The sequence below is a fragment of the Vollenhovia emeryi genome, unplaced genomic scaffold (genome assembly GCF_000949405.1).
Source record: "Vollenhovia emeryi isolate VEMERY1.0 unplaced genomic scaffold, V.emery_V1.0 DF939134.1, whole genome shotgun sequence".
Taxonomy (NCBI): Eukaryota; Metazoa; Arthropoda; class Insecta; order Hymenoptera; family Formicidae; genus Vollenhovia; species Vollenhovia emeryi.
In genome coordinates, this window is record NW_011967232.1 from 1,514,299 (window position 1) to 1,535,315 (window position 21,017).

Here is a 21,017-nt window from a genome sequence, read left to right on the forward strand (position 1 = left end):
TTGCTACCAACTATACTGTTTTCACTGGCAGTAACTAAATCCATTTTCGAACACATCCTTTGTATTGCGATATTTTCGCTCGTAGGACACAAACGAAAAATCAAAACTCAGTATAATATTTTTGTATTTCCAGCCCCAGCTATCGATCGAGCCTACTCAGGGGGGGGGGGGGGCTTGCTCGGTTCAGCCTTTATTGAGATTCGATAATCGAAGGGTGTTTCCAAAGTCGGCTTGCCTGTAGATACGCGGTTTGCTTTGTTGCGCGTACATTTGACGCGAGACACTGTACTCTCTCGATAGACGGCTTGCGTCTTCCAGGCCGCGATGCGATTCTTGCATCAGCATATTTATTATAAGAGCTAATTACCGCGCCCGCGGAGAACGGGGGAGAAGTACGTGGGTCGTCTGCGGGGAGCGCTGAGTTAATTACACCTTAAAATCAACAATTCACAGCAGTGCTTCCAGACGAAAGCCGTTGTAGACAGGCAATAGACACCAGGAACAGAGAACAGAAATTAGAAATCTTATATCCATGCAGAATGGACAGTGACATAGACAGTAAACACGACATTTCCATCACAATGGAAATTCTGTACCTATTGCCTCTTGCTAATTAATCATAGTATTGGAATTTTTAAATTGTATTAAACGAAGTTTGGTTTAATTTTTGTTCCAGTTACCTGTTGGCTGACGGAAGAGGCTCAATTGCGCACAGTACAATTGGACACGTTGCAATTGCGCACCGTGCTATTGGACAGATAATGGTGCGCACAGTTCTTTTGCACACCGTTCTTTTACCCACAGTTCATTTGGGCAAAAGAACTGTGCGCAACATTATGTATCCAATAGCACGGTGTGCAATTACGTGTCCAATTGTACTGTGCGTAAGGCCCGGTCTACAATGAGTTGTTAGTCGTTAGTCAGAAGTCGGAACTGTATGTCGGTCCTTTTTCTTCCACCCAGAAAGGAAAAGGATCAACATATAGTTGCGACTTCTGACTAACGACTAACGACTCATTGTAGACCGGGCCTAAGTGAAGGCTTCTCTTGTCTGACTTTGTATAAAGATCATTAGTTTTTTTCTAAATAATACATATATTGAACAATACATCACATATAGTAATTGCGATGTTTTAAACAGTTTTAAACAGTAGTTTAAACTACTACTAAAACAGAAATGTTTAAAACAATGTCTATTGTTTTAAACAAGTTTTAATCATACAGTTTTAAACACATTGTTTAAACCTTGCCAACCCTGCTTAAAACCGTACAACTTTCATGTTTAACATTTTTTTCCATCTTACATATTTAAAAAGTTATTTAGAGTTACCTTATAAGGATACATACAGACATACATACATACACACATACACACATACACACATACATACATACATACATACCGACATTTTTCTGAATGTGATTTTTGAACGTTTTAGAACATTCTAAACATGTTTTCAAAGAAAACTGGAAAAAAACTTTTTTCACGAAAACAAAGCTTCCTCTATGAGAAAGCAATATTAATTAAATAATTTTTTCCATGAATATACATACATGGTATGCAATAAGCAAATTAAAGAAATTTGTGGTTTTTAGGAAAAAAAAACATTTCTATGAATATTTTACAGTTGTGAAAATGTATAGAAATTGTTACAAAATTAAAATACACATACAGATCAAAGTAAATTTTGTTATTGGCTTAATAAGTTACTTTGTCCATTTCACGGACTAGCATTAATTATAACTGTCAATTGCAGCGACTATTCCCCATATGGCGCGAGCAAATGTGAGAAGGCGGCACTCGGATTTGCCGCATTTTGAATCTGTGGCTAGGATCTCGAGTCTTCCCATCGTGGAAAGCGGTATACACATCGCTGGTAATGTGTATAGAAAAATTAAGGTATGATTACAAATAGCGTTATAGAAAAATGTACCGCAAAAAGTACACTTATGTGCAAACGACATATGTAATATAGGATCTTTTTTTCGATTAATTACAACTTGTTCCGCGAGTCTTCTTTTCCACGCTCAAATTTTTCAATAAACCGTTTCTTCCTTTAGCGTTCAAATTCTTTAATGAATTGGAGCTTGGATACGGCGGAGCAGTCATTAGCGATCGTAACGGCGACGGCAAGACCAGCAATTTTTGCATTCAATGGACCAATTACGACTATCGATCAGCTGCTGTGCAAAGGTATCGATATTGTTGAGCAGAGAGTGCCAGCAGTGCATCTTCCCCCTCATCTTGTAAGTTTACGAATCTTTTCTGCAGGTCAATATGCAAAATTTATGCGAAGACATATGTACTTATCCTCACTGATATATTCAAAAGAAGAGTGCAGTTACATATTTGCATTAGTATATTATTACACAAACCCACACATTTATATATATTTCTATTATTACCATAAATAAAACTTGAAAAGAAAAATGGATTTTGCAGAAATTAATTGAACCAATTGTCTGTCTCGCGCGTGTAAACAGATTAATTAGTTATAGTTTTATTCCCTGTTTCACACTCCAGATGTATTTGAACACGCGAGACTATGTAAATAAAAAAATTGTGAAGCCGGTTTTAATGCGGGCCGGAAGTGTCAAGCAAATCGGTAATCAAGCTGCCGACGCCGCAGCTGATAGATTGGACGGTGCATTGACGGTTGCGGACAAGTACGTGGATCGTTACTTGCCAGCAGATCCAGCCGATAAAGATGGTAAATATAGGATAATATATTAAATCTCATATAATATATCAGTATTCATATTCTATCTAATTGATATATTGTCATCTTGATAATATATCAATTTTCAGTATTCTATAAAATTCAGCATGTGTGATAATATGAAGATTATGTTATAATTTATTTTGCATCTTCTAATATGGTTGTTATAGAATTGAACAAAACCTAATAATAACAGCGAATTAATATACAGATACAATATACACATACATACAAATATATGTATAGACCATGCGTGTGACACTAACAATATTAATAATATCAAGTGCTTGGCTCCGTGTTTTAGAAGTCAACTCTACTGAAACGATGAGCAAAACGACACGAACGATCAAGCATGGTGCGAGGTTCTCGCGAAAACTACAAAAAAGATTGACGCGACGCACTTTGGCCGAGGCTCGCGCACTCAAAGAGCAAGGGACGGAGTGCATTCACGTTCTTTTATATGTCGTGGAATTGGTAGGATTCGGTATTTCATCAATTTATCATTTATCAGTCATCAACATGTCTTTCATAATATCCGTGTTACATCAAAATTGTATCAAAATTTATAAAATTTATATTGAGATAGTCTATTTTTCTTCATTCTTATACTGTCACGTTACATCGCGGCGAAATTATTCAGCTTTTGATGTTGTATACATACGCATAACATATAGATACATTTTCATACTTAGGACCGGTTTCACCAATGTCGCACAACTTTAAGCTTAGCTTAATTCGTTCTTTGTCTCTTTCCAACTGTTACTCTAGAAAAAGACAAACATGAATTAAACTAAGATTAAAGTTAAGCGACGTTTGGTGAAACCGGGGTTTAGCACTTATTTTAAGACAGTTTAAAGCAGTTATTTTTACATACTACAACTGATTAGAAAGATGTTTGTGCGAAATAGATGCTGATACAAAGAAATATTACCACGGAGCGTTGAATAAGATATCATACCCTACTCGAAAAAATAATAAATTACAAATATTTATGTGACTCGATGTTCTTCCTAGAAAGCAACGCTCGCACATCTCGTGTAGACTTATCTTCCTATGACCTCCTTATGCAATCTTTTTGAGATTCTACAATAAACTATTTAAATATAGACCACAGTCATACATGTAATATAAAAATTTTTTGCTTAACAAAGTAAGCACAAGTAAGTTATTTCAATTTATATTATTTTCGTATCTTAGTTCGACGAGAAAGCGATAAGCGCGTGATCGAGATCACGAGAATGTCTAGTGAGCTACGCATGGTGAGCTATTTGTAAATACAGGTGGAAAAAGACTCGAGTTAAATATTTACTATGCCATGATCACTGAATCCTCTCGTGTTCTCGGTATGATCCTGTCGTACTTATATCACGATAGGTATGTAATAAGTATCGATTTGTAATTGTATTTGCAGATAGCCACGGACCCAAAATTGGCGATGGAAAAGGCGAAGGCGCTGTGGGCCACGTTGAGCCTACCCGAGCCTGAAAATCAAGCTCGTCCCGAATCGCTCGAACAGCTTCTCGTGCTTTTGACGCGCGAATCCGCACGGCGCATAGTGCATTTGGTCAACGGTACGGCGGTATTGGCGGCTAGAACTCCACGGAGCCTAGGTCATCTACTTGTCCGGCTTTCTCATCAATTACTTGCCGTCGCGGACGCCTCATTGCAGGTTACATCAACTTCACTGATCCGGCTTGAATCGACGTATTTATGTAACTCCATCAATATTAAGAGAGTGATATTTTCGATGCACACAATAGAAATCATAGAGAGGCACTTTCTCTCAAACGTATATGTCGATCAATCTAAGAAGAGTGTTTACTTGACTTAAAATTTTGTGTAATTAAGCGGAACGAGATAGGAATATAATGAAATATTACTTTTATATTACTTCAATTAATGCTTATTTTTCAAAATACAATTTAACGTGTCTAAAATTGCATTAGTTACTTTAATAATACTTTGATATTGTTTTATATTGTTTTGCAGATGACACTATTTATAGGTAAGAGCAACGCAGCAAAAGAACAAGTGTCTGTCATACGCTCTGGTATCGAAAGGTTGAGTTCGACCACGAATCTATTATTGGTAAGCTCTTGTAAGATACTTGAAATTGTTAATATATATTTGAAGAGAAATTAAAAAGTTTATGTAAAAACAATTTTATTGTTATATCTTCAAGTTTTATTTTTACCATCTTACAACAGTAAATCAATTCTCGAAAAATTTTTATAAATTAAACAAATATTTCAAAGAATTTAAAGGACTCGGAGCCGTGACAGGGCGGTAGTGTCTAAATATTCTATTCTAAATTTATAGCGAAAAAATATTACCTCGGCCAGGGTGATATTTTTTCGTAATAAATTTAGAATAGAATATTTAGACACTAGCACCCTGTCACGGCTCTGAGTCCTTTAAATTCTTTGAAATTTGTGTTTAACACATACGAGCCATACTAATTTAATTAAACAAATATCTTTGCATGACACATTTGTACAATAATAAATTGCTGGCTTTCCTTGCAGGAAAAATTCGCTGCATTTTTGGCTGGTCGTCCCAGCCCTCAAAAGGTACCACGCATGCGAAACCGCGAGCAGAACCACAACAACCACATGTCGGTGACTTCCAATCCTCCAATAAATGGTATCGAGTAACGAGCGAGTCTTGCCTGAAAAATGCTACGTGCGGGTTTCTTTCCCCTTCTGCTATGGTTTTCAATTACAAGGTCAAAGACACGAGGATAGAAATCGCGCCGAGTCGCCGCACACTGATTAGCATAAATAACATATCATCGACCGCAATTACATCATAATTTTTTATGATTTTGTATTCGTGATACAATACGTAATACAACAGAATATATTTTATTACTGGCACAATGTACCAGTGCCATACTCATTTTGTGCTTCTCGACTTAGTTATTAGTCAAAATTATTGCTCCTACGATAATTAAATGTACGTGAAGAAATAAAGGGCCGTCTTAATTGTGACATCACGCGAATTCGTGTTTATTTCTTTTCCTCGCACTTACCTTTTCAAATATTTAAAGCAACAATAATAATATATGTATTTAACAGATAAAAATTTAATAAAATGTCCTAGTTTTAAGATTCTTATAGTAATAATATTCTTTACACGTTAATTCATATTTTTTCACTTTTATTTGTCATTGTAAATATTCTTTATTTCTCAATTTTGTGTGGTTGCATTAGGAGAAAGTATTATATATAGTAAATGTATATTAAAAAAGTCTTTATTATTGAACGTAATTATGAGTCAGATAAATCAAATTATTGCGCAAACAATCGAATTATTGTTTAAAATGTTGAATCTTGGACTTTAATACCTAGATGAGAAGATCGCGAGACGTCGCTGACTAACATCCTTCAACGCTACACTCTCTTCAGGTTTCTTTAAATAGTGAAAGTGGTGAAATCCTTAGGTAGTTATAGGATTTTTAAACCTACCCGTCCGTATATCTCAAGCAAATAACAATGCGCTCTTCGACATTGGCGGATAAAATGCCAATTGTTTTTCAATTAAATACTGACCGTTAAAAAAATAATCTACGTAAATTAATTGTAACAAGTAAAATTTATTTTTTATTATTAAATATTATCACAACTTTATATTAAAAGTTTTAAACTGATATTTATAAAGGGCTAATTCACAATATATTATTTATATTCTTTATATATTAATGCAAATACAATGTCATTGCATAATAATAATGCAATTTGTGCTAATTACTTTTGCTAATAATAAATTTTGTTATAAGTTTTAAATAATTTAACTAAAGTTTATTCCGGACCTTTTTAAGATATAATTCAATACAAACGAAAACGCCATTTAGGTCCTGGCCAGCTGGAGGTAGCCAAGTAAATTAATATGTGAATTCATATACCGTATATTATCCAACCTGTTCTGCACGCTGTTACTTCCGGACATATTATATGTATAACATAGGTTTTCGGCCTCAGTGGTCGAGTTCGCTAAGACGCCGTCACGGATTAAGGGAAGTCCCAGGTTGGAATCCTGGCTGAGATAATATTTTTTGCAATAAAAATTATAATTTCAGTGCGGAGAGGGGGGTTATTGTAATGTATGCTAAGTATAGCATTTAAAATAATTAGAAAAGTCGTTCAGCGATTTTATGACACGTGAATTTACTTACGATAATGTTTCCGCCCAACGAAAACCTGTTTATTATATGTCCGGAAGTAACGGCGCGCAGGACAGATTGGGAAAAATACGGTATAAGTTTACATATTAATTTAATTGGCTACCTCTAGCTGGCAAAGACCTAAATGGCGTTTACGTTTGTATTGAGTTAAATAATTTAGCACATTTATATATTAATGTGTTAACTGAGCAACGATTACAACATTAAAATTACAAAATTCCCAAAAGAATGATTCAAACGATTGCGGTGAATAAGACGTATCATATTTCTTTGATGTTCACGCAATACTTCGTACATCGCATGATAAAAGCTTATCTTTAAATCACACTGTCTAGGAGAAATAATGTTACGTTATGTCTGTGGACTCTGGAATTTCATCAAGTAGATATAAAAACAACTTTGACTTGCTTCTTATTATGAAATTCGTATGATAATTATATAGTTTAACCTTGAAATGGCCATCCAGATAAATTTGGTTCATTGTTTAATATTAAAGTCCATAATATTTTTAATTGTCTGATTATTTTTTGTGTTAAATTATTAAAATTTAGGAAAGATTAATAATTGTAAATAAAGTAATATAATAAAGATTTATGGTTTACGAAATCTTCTCTAGTAAATAAGAGGATTTTGAAGCCAAGATATTACATAGTATAATACACTTTGTGAGGATTTTGAAGCTAAGATAGTGTATAATATTCTTTACGCGGAACTGGATGTGTATAAAATTTTTTTATAATTTTTAAGTCATCTCTGTCTGCTTATGCGACAATCACATCAGTAATGATAACATAAGCTAAATTATCTATCTGACGATATAGATGGAATGGACTTTGCACTGAGGAGACATGATTATGGAAAAGGACAGACGGAATCATGTCCCCCTTTTCATCACAGCATTGTGCTAGAAATATGTTGTGTGAGAAATGTTTGCATAATAATTAGGGAGCGTGAGAAAGTAGGAAATTTATACCGTTTTCTTAAAACGCTTATGTCGCAGACTTAGAGGCACACAAATTAGTTATTGTTTAATAGTCTATGGTTTATATATAAATTATCAGTGAAATACACTTTCTCCATAATTATATATTAGAAAGAAGTATTTTATATTGGTTTTTAATTAACAAATAAAAATATTCACGTGTATCATGTACTAGAAAATGTACCTAAAAAAACGAACAAACCATTACATTTATAGGTTGTCACTTCAGTAGCTCATACATTATTCGATCTACGGGATTGGCCTTCGCGTGTGTTATGCATTATGCTTCTATTGAAAGGAAAAATTATTTAGTCATGGTTGGAATGTAATTGCGCGAAACCCACTGAAAGTTGGCGCTGAAAGTGAACGTTGTATATATAACGGATAATTAAAAAATTCTTCTTAAAAACTCCAAAGAAATGTCTACACAATAGAGAAGTATTTAAATTTTATTTTATTTAAAATATCATGCGCGATATTATTTCAGTAATTTTCAGAGTAATAAACATTAACGTTTTGTATGAAGAAAACGTAATTTTACAATTAAAGAATAAAATAAAATCTAATGTGCATACATAGATAAGTACATATGTGCCGTTTCCTATTCTTTCGTTAATCCTCGTTAATTTTTATATTAAGAACCGATTTGCTCATAGGATGACTAGCAGATACCTAAGAATCTGACCGGATTTGTGCCTGTAACCATATAGTTAACAGATGTCGTACTTCGGTCAGTCGACAGTATTGGCTTCAAACTGTTCACTGCGCAGGCGATTCTCCACGTTATAAGTGTTCAACGTGCGTGACCAGAGTCAGCATTCGTACCGAGGTACCAGACGCGCTCGAGAGTCACGCCAGCGAACAACTACCTGCTGATCGACGTAGCGGTTAGCCTGAGACTGTGAGTACCATTTTTAAGGCAGAAAATAGTGGTGTCCCTTTTACAGTTATAGCTTGTCAAAATTTTATTCCCAAATATTTGCTTGATATTAGATAGACCAAAGTTCTATTCCACAAATTGTGAAATTTATGGCAATTTTAACTCGAAAATTACGACAATTCTTTCGCAACATTTTATTGCTGTTACATGTACTTGCACATTGTCGGGAATTCTTGTGCATTTTATAAAAAGTTATATCGTTATATAACGCATTATACGAAGTTATCATTAAATTTTTCAAGAATTATTTGTTCAATTTGAAGCCTCGAAGTTTAGCGAAATTAAAAATACGATCGCATCTCCATTTCTCATGAAATTTAGATTTTCGTCGTGACATACTGCGCATTAAAACTATTGAAGTAATGTTACGATTATTTGATGGCGAAAAATAATGAAGTGAGTCGACAATTTAATACGATCGTGAATAATTTGGATTCTATCGATATCTCAAGGACATACCAAACTGGAAAATATTATGTTACCAGTATTCGAAGATATTGATATTTACATCTTCAGTCAATATCATGAAAGACGATTTCCGAAGGTTCTCTTTCAGCACAGTGCCTCGGCAAATCGATCGTTTAAAATTTTATTTAATATCACATAGAATGCAAGAGAATAGATGTAAAAATTGCTATCGCTGAGAAGTTATAGAGAGTTTTATATAAGAATTTATTATTTATTTATCATTAAATACACAATACGAATACAAATAGTTGCCTTCAGTAATAGTCTATATGCAAGTGTGCTAATAAAGCACGTTTTCTTCGAATAGTGTGCCTTTAATATATATAAGTTTATCATTACTTTAATAAATTCATAACTCATCTTTTCAAAAATAAGGTTTAATTTAAATAGATATTTTCGACGTACGCGTGAGAATCTTGTTCGGAAACATGGCAACGGAGGTGGCGCAACTTCCCCATCTAAAGGTCGTTAGTCGCGTAATGGAATTGCCCATCGTTGAGCTGGCGTTCGTCAAATCCGCAGAGACGTATTCCAGAGTGAAGGGTTCGCACCAGTTAATGAATTGGGCTCTGAGCACCGCCGAATCGTCCCTGAGCACTGCGACGAGACAAGCGATGCCCATCGCCGTGCCCATCGCGAAAAGACTCGAGAGCCCCATTAATTTCGTCGATCACACTTTATGCCTTGGTCTCGATAAAATCGAAGAAAAAGTACCGCTGGTGAAGGAGAAACCCGCACAGGTTTGTAACAAAGATCTCCTTCTGTCGTATGATTATAATTAATAAATATTGCTTACCGATATGCGTATTTCCGTTCATACTTTTTTAATTAAATTAAAGATTAGAACTAATAAAGTAAGTACATTAATATATTGGACTTCATTCTTTTAGATTTTAGAGAAAGCGGTATCAAGAATTTCGCATGTAAACGATTTGATTCTCCAACAAGCGACGAATTTGCGAGACATCAGCTGGAATACAGCCAATCATATACTCGAAACACGCTATGGCAGTGTGGCCGTGAGAGGTATAGATAACACGGCCGTTGCCGTTGATAAACTCATTGACAGATATTTCCCCGCAACAGAAGAGGAGAAACCGCAAGGTAAGGTGTACTTACACTTGGCGCGAGACACTACCGTGTCTCGTGATATTTTGAATTTCTTGGCATCTTATTAAAGTAGTCAAACTTGATGCTAATTATTAAACAATGCACTACAAAAAGTATATACATACATTTACTAATTAAATTCTCTATTGTGTAAAATATTAGAATATTGTAGGGAAGAGTAAAACTGTAGGATGTAATGAAAGTCGGCGTGTTACGAGTCAGCGAGAAAGTTAGTGAAAGTAGTTGAACATGAAGTAAAGTAACGTGAAGTAGCTGAACGTAGCCAATAAGAGTTTATCGTCGTAATTACAATAGCCACCAAATTGTGGTAGTCACTAAATTATTGTTCTCTTCTATTATGATTAAAATTTTATTCTAATTTCTTTCTTTAATTAAAAATATTTCTTGCTTCAATACAGATTTTATGTGAGCGTGACTATATATTTCCCAGTTACATAACTAATTATTGAAATTACTAAAGTTCTGCATTGAAGATTTAATAAGAAATAAATTTCTTTATATTATTTCCATATATTGTTCTTTTTTCATTTACAATTTATACAATCTCTCTCTCTCTCTCTATTATTAATTTAATAAACATTTAGATCAAATAACTGCTTAGTTTTACCTCTAAATGTGCAAAAATAAAATGGTTATCGCATCTGTTTTCTTAAACACAAACTTCTTTTTCTCTATTTACTTTCTTTAAATATGTTATTTTAATTATAAATATTTTATACAGATGGTACAGAGATAAATGCAGCTGAGGAGGACAAACTGCTACATACTCTACAAACAGTCGGTCACCTGTCAAATAAAGCTGCTCGACGTGTGTACCTGAACATAGTAAACCACCTGCGCACCATCAAGAAGGACGCTTTATTGAATTCTTATGTCAGCAGTTTAGTCGAGTTCCTTCATCTCACGAAGTATATTCACACTGTCAACGAAAAGCCGTACATTAATGGCGCAAAAAAGGAAGTACCACAAGAAGATAAGGAAAAGAACGAATAAAAGCACCGCTTCTACCCCGTTTTTCTCAACATTTCTCCACGTATGGTTATTTAAACCACCACGAATATAATTTGTATTTGTCACTGGAGATAACGTTTATATTTATTTTTAATAATTATGCATATATAATTGTTATTCGCGGCGAATATGCTTTGATAATAACGTCGTAGAATTGAATTATCGTGCTTTCTCGCAGCCGAAAAAGTAATCAACATGCGAAAATATTCTGCATCAACGGAATGCTAATACGTAAACATTCCTTTATGTTACTCGCTAAATGCAAAATTAAAAAAAGTGTAATTGTAAGAGCAAGATATAGAATTGTGTATAGATAAGTTTTATATTTATATATTTTGTATAATTTACGATTGTGCGAAAAGAGATGAATAAGGCACTGAAAAATACACATGCAATAAACTTGAAAGATTATTACTATGGATATAAACTAAAATAAAATAAACCTCATATAATGATCTGTAGATAACATAATTGCTATAATTATATATATATTTATATATATATAATAATATATGTATGTTTTTTTATAATTTAGGTATGCATCAATTTCAATAAAATTCTCGTAAAATATGAGGTTTCAAATAATTATTCGGTCTCAGTATTATGTATATAAATATAATTCTATATGTTATAGAATTTTATCTTTATACAATATATATGCTTCGTTTAGCGATTCGAAGCATACTATATTCTACTGAGAGCCTTAAAACTATATAACCTTCTTTTGATCTGATAACAAATTTTCACTTGTTACTAAGTACCGACACAATGAAAATATTTTTGAAACTAAATATTGATATGTATTTTGTATACCGAAGAAATATGTAAAAAATATATAATAAATACCAATGCAATAAAAATATGTAATAAATATAATTAGACAATTTTTATTGTATACGTTTTATTAATATATTAATGTAATAAATGCGTAGGTAAAATGCAATAGTATTTTATTACTTTCACTATTATTACTCTCAAATTATATTATTTCATAATAAAATATTTGTCCATTAAAACTTGAAGAAATTTAAGCTTGGAAATAATAAATTCGACTTTTAATAGGAAATATTACTTTTAATAAGAGGAAATATTACTTTAATAGGAAATATTACTTTAAATTTACTATTACTTCTATTTAAATTATATTGTCTTATATATGTATAATGAAACGTTTGTTCATTACAACTTGAAGAAATTTGAATTTAATAATAATAAATTCGACATTTAGTAGAAAATATTTGACTACTTTTACTTTACTTCATTCTATAATATTTATTAAAGACGCAATAGGAGTGACAATTCAGTTCTATCACTTTACCTAGAACAATAGAAATGAATAGTAAAACTTATCCAATCAATCGTCTATCTGTTATAGGCAATTATTGGGAGTAAGTTATCATAATTATTCACATTTCTCGGTCATATATTATCGTGCACGATAAAATTTCTTGAACTAATGAAGCTAATTAACTATAAAACAATAGAGGTGGGAAAGCGTGACAATACAAATATCACAAAAAGATATTGAAAGGTTGCATCAGATTCATTAAATGACGCACACATCATTATTTCCAATTATCATTGTTCGTAGGGTCAACTTCGTGGACTAGTCATTCGCCTTCCACGTGTATTTATAGTAGAAGAGACAAGTGTGCGACCGCCACGTCACGGACGTGGCGAGACATGTTCCCTCACTGCGCAGAAGCAGAAACAGAAACATAGACGTATTCGTGTTACGTGGAACCCAAGTGTAAAGTTCCATTGGACAAGTTATTGATAAAATCGAATTAAGAATACAATACAATAAAGTGAAATATAAATTACTTCAAAAATGAGAAGTAAAGAACCTCTTAAAAATGCTAATTCTTTATTCAAAACACTTTGTTTAAATTTAATGGATTTCTTTCATTGTTTTGTTACTAGAAATGAAACGCCTAGGCGAAAAACGACCAATTAAGAGAAGGAATAATATCTACGAAAAATTAAATAATTTTCAAGATTGTATTCAAGTCTTAAGCATATAAGGCAAGATCAAAAGATAACATTAATCTAAAAAATCTTGTCAATTGTTGCTTAAGATTTTTATAATGAAATCGAATAGTTTTATTCTACTATTATAAAATGACATGTACGTCTCATTGTTTCTATTTCGTGTGGCTAAAATAAAATTTCTCTTTGCAGACGAAAAATAATATTAAATAATTCCTATTTCTACTTTTCTCTAAAGGAAGACATTTGACGTTACTGTCCCGGTCTCCCCACTTGATGGCATTCCCCCGAGGCTTACCGGTTTTAACGCAGAGATATAACGACAGTCTTACTCGACATCTCGTCTAATCGGTTATACACAGCTATCACTCCGACTATCAAGAAACTCTCCTCAGCAAGTAATTTATAAACGTAAGTATATATTATAAAATAAGAAAACACTGAGATATGTAAGATATCGATTTGTAAATTTATATCATGCAAAATAATTTGCTCAAACAATTCATATTGCAAGCAAATATAACTAATACAATTTTGTTATCTTCTATTTTCATATTTGCATTCTTTTAACATAAACGCCACTGTGAATAAACTAGAATTATATATTAATTAATTAATAAATATCAATAATGGGAATTAACAAGCGATTCTGATTATTCTTGGACGTTTTTAATATTTATTGAGCAACTAATATGGTTACGCATATATTATATACTATAATTTATACTCAGTAGTGATAATTTACTTTAAAATTGTGTTGATCTACGCTTGGAATGTTTTGTGTGTACGGTTTCGCTTTGAGTAAACGGTTGTACGTTACAACTTGACCTAGCTAAGGTGAATATTTCATAAGAAACGTCAATAATCTTCTGAGACAAGAGGGAAAGTCTGTTGGATTGTACCAGTATACAGAGTTAGCATTCTCAGTGTCGTGTATTATAGAGAGAAACTGCGTCGTAATAATTAGTTATTAAGAATAATCTGAAACAATTAATTTTCTAAACAATGAAAATATTCGTTTAAATATATTCACATATCTTAATAGTTTTATATATGTAAAGTATATAAAACGTTACACAATTATATTCATCAATAAATAGGATATATAGAATATAAGACAGAGTCTAAAAGAAGAAAATGTACTGAACAAAATTGTAAATGAGTTTATTATGAACTAATTTTATAAAGAAATGATTAGGCAACGTTAATTAATTACATTAAATTAATAAGATTGATTAATTGGGGGATTACAACAAAGGTATAAAATTAAATCTCTTCTGTGGAGAGCAGTATTTTAAGACGGTCAAGAAAGATGCGAAATACAAAGAGAACATTATTACCAAACGTACACTTTACATTTCATACAACAGCGACGTAATAGCAGCGCGGAACAATTTACTATTTTCTCTGTTCCAGCGGTTGAGTCATGTATTACGCGCACAATCTTATGATCAGTTGAGTACATTAGTTCGTGTAATGAAAATTTAAATATTTGATTTTCACGTTTTACGTTCCTTTTTGTGGCACTATTTCGCACATGCACGTATGTAAATGTGTGAAACACCAAAACAACTAGACATTTACAATTCATATATACACGGTACACGTGTCGCAATGATTTATTCGCCGGTATATTTTCTTTTGTCTGCTTTTTTGTTTTTTAATTTGCCAATCGCACATATGTAGACGCATTAGGAGAAATATGGAGAAAATTTTATCGTTGAAGTACACATAAAGTACGGTATCAAAGTACACGTCTTACTTGACACAGAATTAGATAACGAGATAAATAACGCATTTGATTCACCGGCTACCGAAGATACTAAGGTACAAAGATCTCTGCAAGAAATACGTGCTTGCCATTCCGTACGCATTTATCTTTGAAATATATGCGTGAACAGCATGATACACGTAATTACAAGCCACTGACGTAAAATTGAAAAACGTGTAGCACAAATAACTCAGCCGTGCCATAAATCTAATTTAAATCCGCACGTACATCGCGCACTGTTAACTATAATATCGCAGCATATTATAGTTATCATTTATCTCATTGTATCAATGTGTTTAGAAAAGATGGCATATGTCAAATTTTGAAATTTGCATTTGCACACAATTTAAAGAAGCACACAGTAAATACGAATATACGTTATTATAATATATTTTATTGACAAAAAATGTTAAGTTTGATAGATGCCATTTTTGGGACAAGTGTCAACTTAAAATTTTATTTGGTTTGATGCAGAGAGAATGGCAGACGCAAATAAGATAACGGCAAGCTCCACGGGCGCTCCTCGCCTCGAGGTGCTAGATAGAGTGAAAAATATTCCGGTGGTCCACTCGGCGATTGAGAAGACGGGCTCTACATATTCTTACGTTAAAGATTCTCATCACTTGGTAAATTGGGCACTGAGTTATGCGGAAGCAGGACTGCATTACGCGACCGCTACGGCCGCACCGATTGCTGCACCCTTGGCCAAGAAATTCGAAGGGCAGATCAGTGCCGTCGATCAGAAGCTATGCGAAGGATTGGACATAGTTGAACAAAAAGTCCCGATCGTGAAGAAACCCCCTCAGCAGGTAACACTAAAGGAAACCTGCCCTCTTTTAGTGCGCGAACAGCCGGGTAGCTACTAAAATTCCGAGAGTCCGTTTGAACATAGAGAAAATGATTTCATTTGTTCAGTATTTATTTAAATATATAAGCTGCTCTGGCTAAAATTTTCTTTTGCTATGTTTCTAAGTTTTTCCTTTCTAAAAATATTAATAAAATAAAAGCAATATAAAATAAAAATAAATTAATAATAATAGATAATACGAAATAATCCAACTCATGTGTCGTCTTGTTTAATTAATTGTAAACTTGATGAGAGAAGAAACAAATGGCTTTCTGGCATTTACAGATATACGATGCCGCCAAAGCGGTCATGAGCAGCTCCCTTCAGCCGACCATGGAGAAACTTAATACAGCAAAGGAATCAGCCACGCAACAAGCATCTACGCTGAAAGAGATCAGTATAACTAAAGCGAACGAGCTTCTAGACACGCAATACGGTAACATGGCTGTGCAAGGCGTTGACAACACCAGCGTGCTCGTTAATCGTTTATTGGACCATTACTTCCCGCCGGTGGAAGGAGAAGAGAGTACGCCAAGTACGTTCTCGGAAATTTCACGAACTTCCGCATTATACTGACTGACTGGCTTCGTTTTAATGATTACGATGACGTTATTACAGATCCTATCTCCGCGGATGAGAACAAAGTACTTCATGCGGTGCAAACAATTGGCCAGCTATCAACGAAAACCGCTAATCGCGTTTACCATTCAGTTGCCGCGCAACTGAAGACCGTAAAGAAGGAGGATGTGGCAACGTACATATCCAGCGTGGTATCCATTCTCCATCTCACGCAATACTTGAACCCTGGGCAGAAACAGACGGACAAGGACAACAGCCCGACAGAGAACAAGGACGAGGAGAAAAAATAAATCGAAAGAGTTTGGAGACGCTTAATTTGTTCATGGCGTTCATACGCGTTTAAATTGAAATATAATTTTATAAAGTTTGCTACTCACTGAGAACGAAAATTAAAAAAAAAACATAAAAGACGAAAAATATGAAAATTAAAGCGTTAAGAAAAATTTGTATTTCGTATCAAAGTCGAAAACGTTGTATATATATTTTTGAGAAGACTTTTTAATAACTGTTTTAACGACGGCGTTCTATTAAAATTATAAAATATGTCTATACAAAGAAATAACGTTTTTAATCCGAGCAATGTTTCGAAATCTAGAATTTGTTGATCGGATGCATTTCTGTATATTTATGCCCTGTATCATACGTAAGTCACGTGATTCACGATTTTGTGGCCAATAACAAGTTATACAATTTTTATAGTTTTTTCTACACACATGACAAATTTATATAAATAAAATTTGTAAAATTTTATTAGCTCTTTACAGCTACGAGAAACACACAAAACTTATCTCCACCGATGCATCATTATTAGAATCACATTAGTTAACACGTAACAACGTGCATAACATTTAAATGTGTTTTGAATATTACAAAGCATATCATATTGATGAACTGCGAATGTGAGAAATAAATGTAAATATATATTTTATAAAGTATTACATGTAGATGCATTCTAAAATATAATTTTGGAGAAAATGTCTCTTATGTTATTAATTATCCTGATCTGTTAGTTGATCTGTTAATTGATCTGAAAAGAAAAAGTTGAAAACACTCAACTTTATTAAAACGAAGTTTAGGAATAAACTATAACGAAATGTAATTATTTCCTGAAAATTATTTCATTTAAGATGATAAAAAGGAAGAATTTAAATCTCATGGTTGTCACGTTCTTTCTGGAGCTCTTTGTTTCACATATGTATAACTTCACAAGGGCAAAATTGAATTAACATATATTTTTAAATAAAAACTTTAAAAAAGACCAAAATTAGAACAATAACTTTCCACACATGTGGAAGATAGTTTGTCAGATTTAAATAATATTTCGCTAAATGATTGTAAAATTTTAATTAAATGTAAAAATTGTTAAAGTTTAAAACAAGATTTTAATAAATTTTACCAAGTTTAATAAAATTCTTATAAATTTCAGTCAAACGTAAGGAAATTTGTATTTAAAAAATAATTTCGATCAATATTTGTAGCCTCAGTCTTTACGTTACCGACGCACGATGGCTTCGAACCGAAACCACTATCGAGAACTTGACAGCCACAGTGTAATCTCTTTGTGACCACCATATTCCCACTCAATACCGGGTGATGAAAAGTGACAGCAAACGGCGCAACCTCGCTAGTGCGTAAGAGTGTATAAATAATTGAACTCGCGGTCGCCTGTCGGAGTAAACAAATTTCGTAGTGAAATGAGTCAGAGATCAAGGTACAACGGCTGCGATGCCTGAAGAGAGGGGCGGCGAGGGAAGAGAATAAAAGAAAGAGAGAGTGACGGGGAGGGAGGAACACAAAGCCATAGGGCAGCTGAAGGGAAGCTTGGCGTCCAGTCGCGACGATCGCGTGGAGTAAGTGTCAAACGGACTTTCGGTTTTGCTTTGTCGTATATCTCACGTCGGCCGGGGCCACCTGTCAATTCACGGCTGTGACATTGATCTTGAGACACGCGTACGTATATTTCTATAACTATACTCGCTCTCGCGCGTTCCTATCGATCGAGAACGCGAACAATGAGACGTAGTATGCGCTTCGCGCATCACTACAGCGCGCTCCGCCGATGCTTTGTGCTCCGATCGCTTATTAGCTCTCGCTCGGTGTGTTTGAATGTACTTCTTCGCGAATGCCGTGCGTGTCCAGCTCGAATTGCAATTTATAAGCGGAACGCGGTAATGGGATCTGAATATTTATTATTGAGTCATGGTGCGCTTAATGTAATAATGACACTTATTATGCAATGGTAAGAAATGCCTTATTGGACTAAAGGACGATTGCTTCTGCGTTGGACAACTATTTATGCCTCTTGTTCATTTGCATTCTGCGTAAAAATAATTCTATCTGCACAATTTATACTTTGCAAGCTTACTCTTTCTCAGTTCTCCTCGTACATTTTGCCAAGAGTTTGTCGAAAAATATTTCATTTAATTTGTATGCGGCCAGTTCTGCACGATGACCTCTTACTGCGATTATAATTGTTTTTACATCAAGAACTCTCAGTTTTTAGTGGAATTATCTTAATATGTTTTCGTTACAGACTGCGCATTCACAGGAACCAAGGGGTTATTCGTCTTATCCATGAGAAGGAGATCTCGATTCAATCGCAACCATGTACACGGAACTCTCGGACCAGTTTTACCGAATTCAAGCTGTCGATCGCGCACGTAAGATACCCAGCGTGAACTACTTGTGGGACAAATCCACGGAGGTGTACGAACGTGTGAAAGGCACGAATACCTTTGTAAATTGGGCCTTTGACACAGTCGAGAGTGTAGTGAATACGATGATAGAGAAGTCCCTGCCAGTCGCTCGATTGATGGAGAAACCAATTTATACGCTGGATAAAACATTGTGTCAAGGTATTGATTTTGTCGAAGTAAACCTGCCAATAATCAAAGAAGAACCCAAACAGGTGATGCATATGTCTATATTTCTATCAATAAGATGAGTCTCTAATTATTTGGGGTTTCAAATTTACATAGAAATGCATTATTTTCTTATACTCGTTCTTTTCCAGATATTAAATCGCACGAAATCTATGGTATCTGAACGTCTCCGCCCTGCGGTTAAAACTTTTACCGACTTGAAGCAAGAAACCAAGCAGAGAGTAAGGGTTATGACTTTACTTACGTATTACAAGGTCCATTACCTACGTATCTACAGCTGGCAACAAGCCGACAAGGTCATGTCAACTGAAACCGGTATCAATATTTTAAAGACTGTTGACAATACCACTGATTTTGCTGAAGTTATGTTGGACAAGTATCTACCTCCACCGGAGGAAGAAACGTACATTGATGCAGGTAATGTATATACATCCTGTTAATATTTAACAGATTTAAAAGTAAATCTGGTTAGTAGTTTCTCTCATTTGTGTATTTAAAATGGCATATGCATACTTTAAAGAGAAAGTTATTACAAAATGTACAATCAAAAGGCATGTTCCATCTGTAACGTTTGGAATGCAAGTTTACGCGAATCGCAATAAAAACTTACATAATACGTGTATATAAAATTGCGATGAAATTATCACAGTCTATCGATAAGGAAATATTTTTCTTCTAATAAATTGAATTAATTTTTATATTTGTAGAGCGGTATTTATGTAGCGAACACGTTAAGCTGCATCATACAATGGAAAGACTAAGCGAATTCAGTACTCGAGCATACAAACGTATTTACTACGCGTTAATGGAGAGGTTGCAGCACATGTATAAGATAGAAATACTTGTTTTGGTAATATACGCACTTCTGGTTATCCATGCGATCAAGTCCTTGGAATGGATAGTGAATTTAATTTTTAAGTTATTCAGCGACTGCCTCTTTTCGTCTTAGAGACACGCTCTAGTCTGCTTTAATCGCATATGCGATAGCACTTAAGAAACCAGTCTATTTTTGTCAGTTTTACACAAAAATTATGTTCCGACATCAGTATATTTTACTTGCAAACTGCGAATTTTACTTAATGCGGCCGTCGTGAAATGTGTGACCATTCGCGGAATAATTTCACGGTCCAAAATGGATTAAAAAGAAGCTGTGCTCTCAGCTATGATATATGGTAACGTTTCTCATGATATTTCGCATTTGCACATTTCCGACCTTTTAAATAATCTTCCAACTGCCGTTTGTTAAGAAAAGTAATCCAATTATTTTTAAGAAGAAAGTAAATCTCCACATATAAACTTTTAGATTTTACACAGATGATAATTTTTAAATATACAGGATGTTCTAATGCACTTTCTCGGAAACGTAAATATTAAAACATAAACTAATTTCCAAATTTTACTAAAGCTTAAATAATTCTTATTAACTTATTTATAACTTGAAGAATTAGAATTTGATATTATAAATACTTAAAAATTCAATAATTTAACAGTACATTTAGGGCCAGTTTCACAAA

The 21,017-nt window shown here is 33.8% G+C and overlaps 4 protein-coding genes across 10 annotated transcripts in view; all 4 read left to right on the forward strand.

Moving 5' to 3' along the window:
* The window catches only part of LOC105567799 (lipid storage droplets surface-binding protein 1), an 11,620-nt gene extending 5,899 nt beyond the window's left edge, over window positions 1-5,721 (forward strand). The window contains exons 2-8 of one of the 3 annotated variants that reach the window (XM_012022985.1): window positions 1,758-1,900; window positions 2,062-2,247; window positions 2,525-2,711; window positions 3,025-3,194; window positions 4,132-4,389; window positions 4,710-4,808; window positions 5,246-5,721. In XM_012022985.1, coding sequence (XP_011878375.1) covers window positions 1,758-1,900; window positions 2,062-2,247; window positions 2,525-2,711; window positions 3,025-3,194; window positions 4,132-4,389; window positions 4,710-4,808; window positions 5,246-5,374 — 1,172 coding nt within the window. In that variant the 3' untranslated portion in view covers window positions 5,375-5,721. Of the gene's footprint in view, window positions 1-1,757; window positions 1,901-2,061; window positions 2,248-2,524; window positions 2,712-3,024; window positions 3,195-4,131; window positions 4,433-4,709; window positions 4,809-5,245 lie in introns of those variants that run through there. The other 2 variants (XM_012022988.1, XM_012022989.1) reach the window with 2 other exon arrangements.
* Window positions 5,722-8,633: 2,912 nt separating this feature from the next.
* On the forward strand, window positions 8,634-11,852 carry LOC105567800 (lipid storage droplets surface-binding protein 2-like). Of its 2 annotated transcripts, none has more exons than XM_012022991.1 (4): window positions 8,634-8,786; window positions 9,669-10,033; window positions 10,184-10,397; window positions 11,146-11,852. In XM_012022991.1, the coding sequence occupies exons 2-4, from the start codon at window positions 9,722-9,724 to the stop codon at window positions 11,415-11,417; spliced, it is 798 nt and encodes a 265-aa protein (XP_011878381.1). In that variant the 5' UTR covers window positions 8,634-8,786; window positions 9,669-9,721; the 3' UTR covers window positions 11,418-11,852. The 2 variants fall into 2 exon arrangements, with proteins under 2 accessions (XP_011878381.1, XP_011878380.1); XM_012022990.1 differs by having other exon boundaries at window positions 8,635-8,786; window positions 9,684-10,033.
* A 1,864-nt stretch (window positions 11,853-13,716) lies between these two features.
* On the forward strand, window positions 13,717-17,004 carry LOC105567801 (lipid storage droplets surface-binding protein 2-like). Of its 2 annotated transcripts, none has more exons than XM_012022993.1 (4): window positions 13,717-13,835; window positions 15,670-16,004; window positions 16,328-16,577; window positions 16,661-17,004. In XM_012022993.1, exons 2-4 carry the CDS (start codon window positions 15,675-15,677, stop codon window positions 16,909-16,911), a joined length of 831 nt encoding a protein of 276 aa, XP_011878383.1. In that variant the 5' UTR covers window positions 13,717-13,835; window positions 15,670-15,674; the 3' UTR covers window positions 16,912-17,004. The 2 variants fall into 2 exon arrangements, with proteins under 2 accessions (XP_011878383.1, XP_011878382.1); XM_012022992.1 differs by lacking the exon at window positions 13,717-13,835 and adding an exon at window positions 14,841-14,878.
* Window positions 17,005-18,197: 1,193 nt separating this feature from the next.
* Window positions 18,198-20,609, forward strand: LOC105567802 (lipid storage droplets surface-binding protein 2-like). Of its 3 annotated transcripts, none has more exons than XM_012022994.1 (4): window positions 18,198-18,571; window positions 19,155-19,529; window positions 19,635-19,920; window positions 20,211-20,609. In XM_012022994.1, the coding sequence occupies exons 2-4, from the start codon at window positions 19,227-19,229 to the stop codon at window positions 20,450-20,452; spliced, it is 831 nt and encodes a 276-aa protein (XP_011878384.1). In that variant the 5' UTR covers window positions 18,198-18,571; window positions 19,155-19,226; the 3' UTR covers window positions 20,453-20,609. The 3 variants fall into 3 exon arrangements, with proteins under 3 accessions (XP_011878384.1, XP_011878385.1, XP_011878386.1); XM_012022995.1 differs by having other exon boundaries at window positions 18,198-18,471; XM_012022996.1 differs by lacking the exon at window positions 18,198-18,571 and adding an exon at window positions 18,633-18,860.
* The last annotated feature ends 408 nt before the right edge of the window (window positions 20,610-21,017 follow it).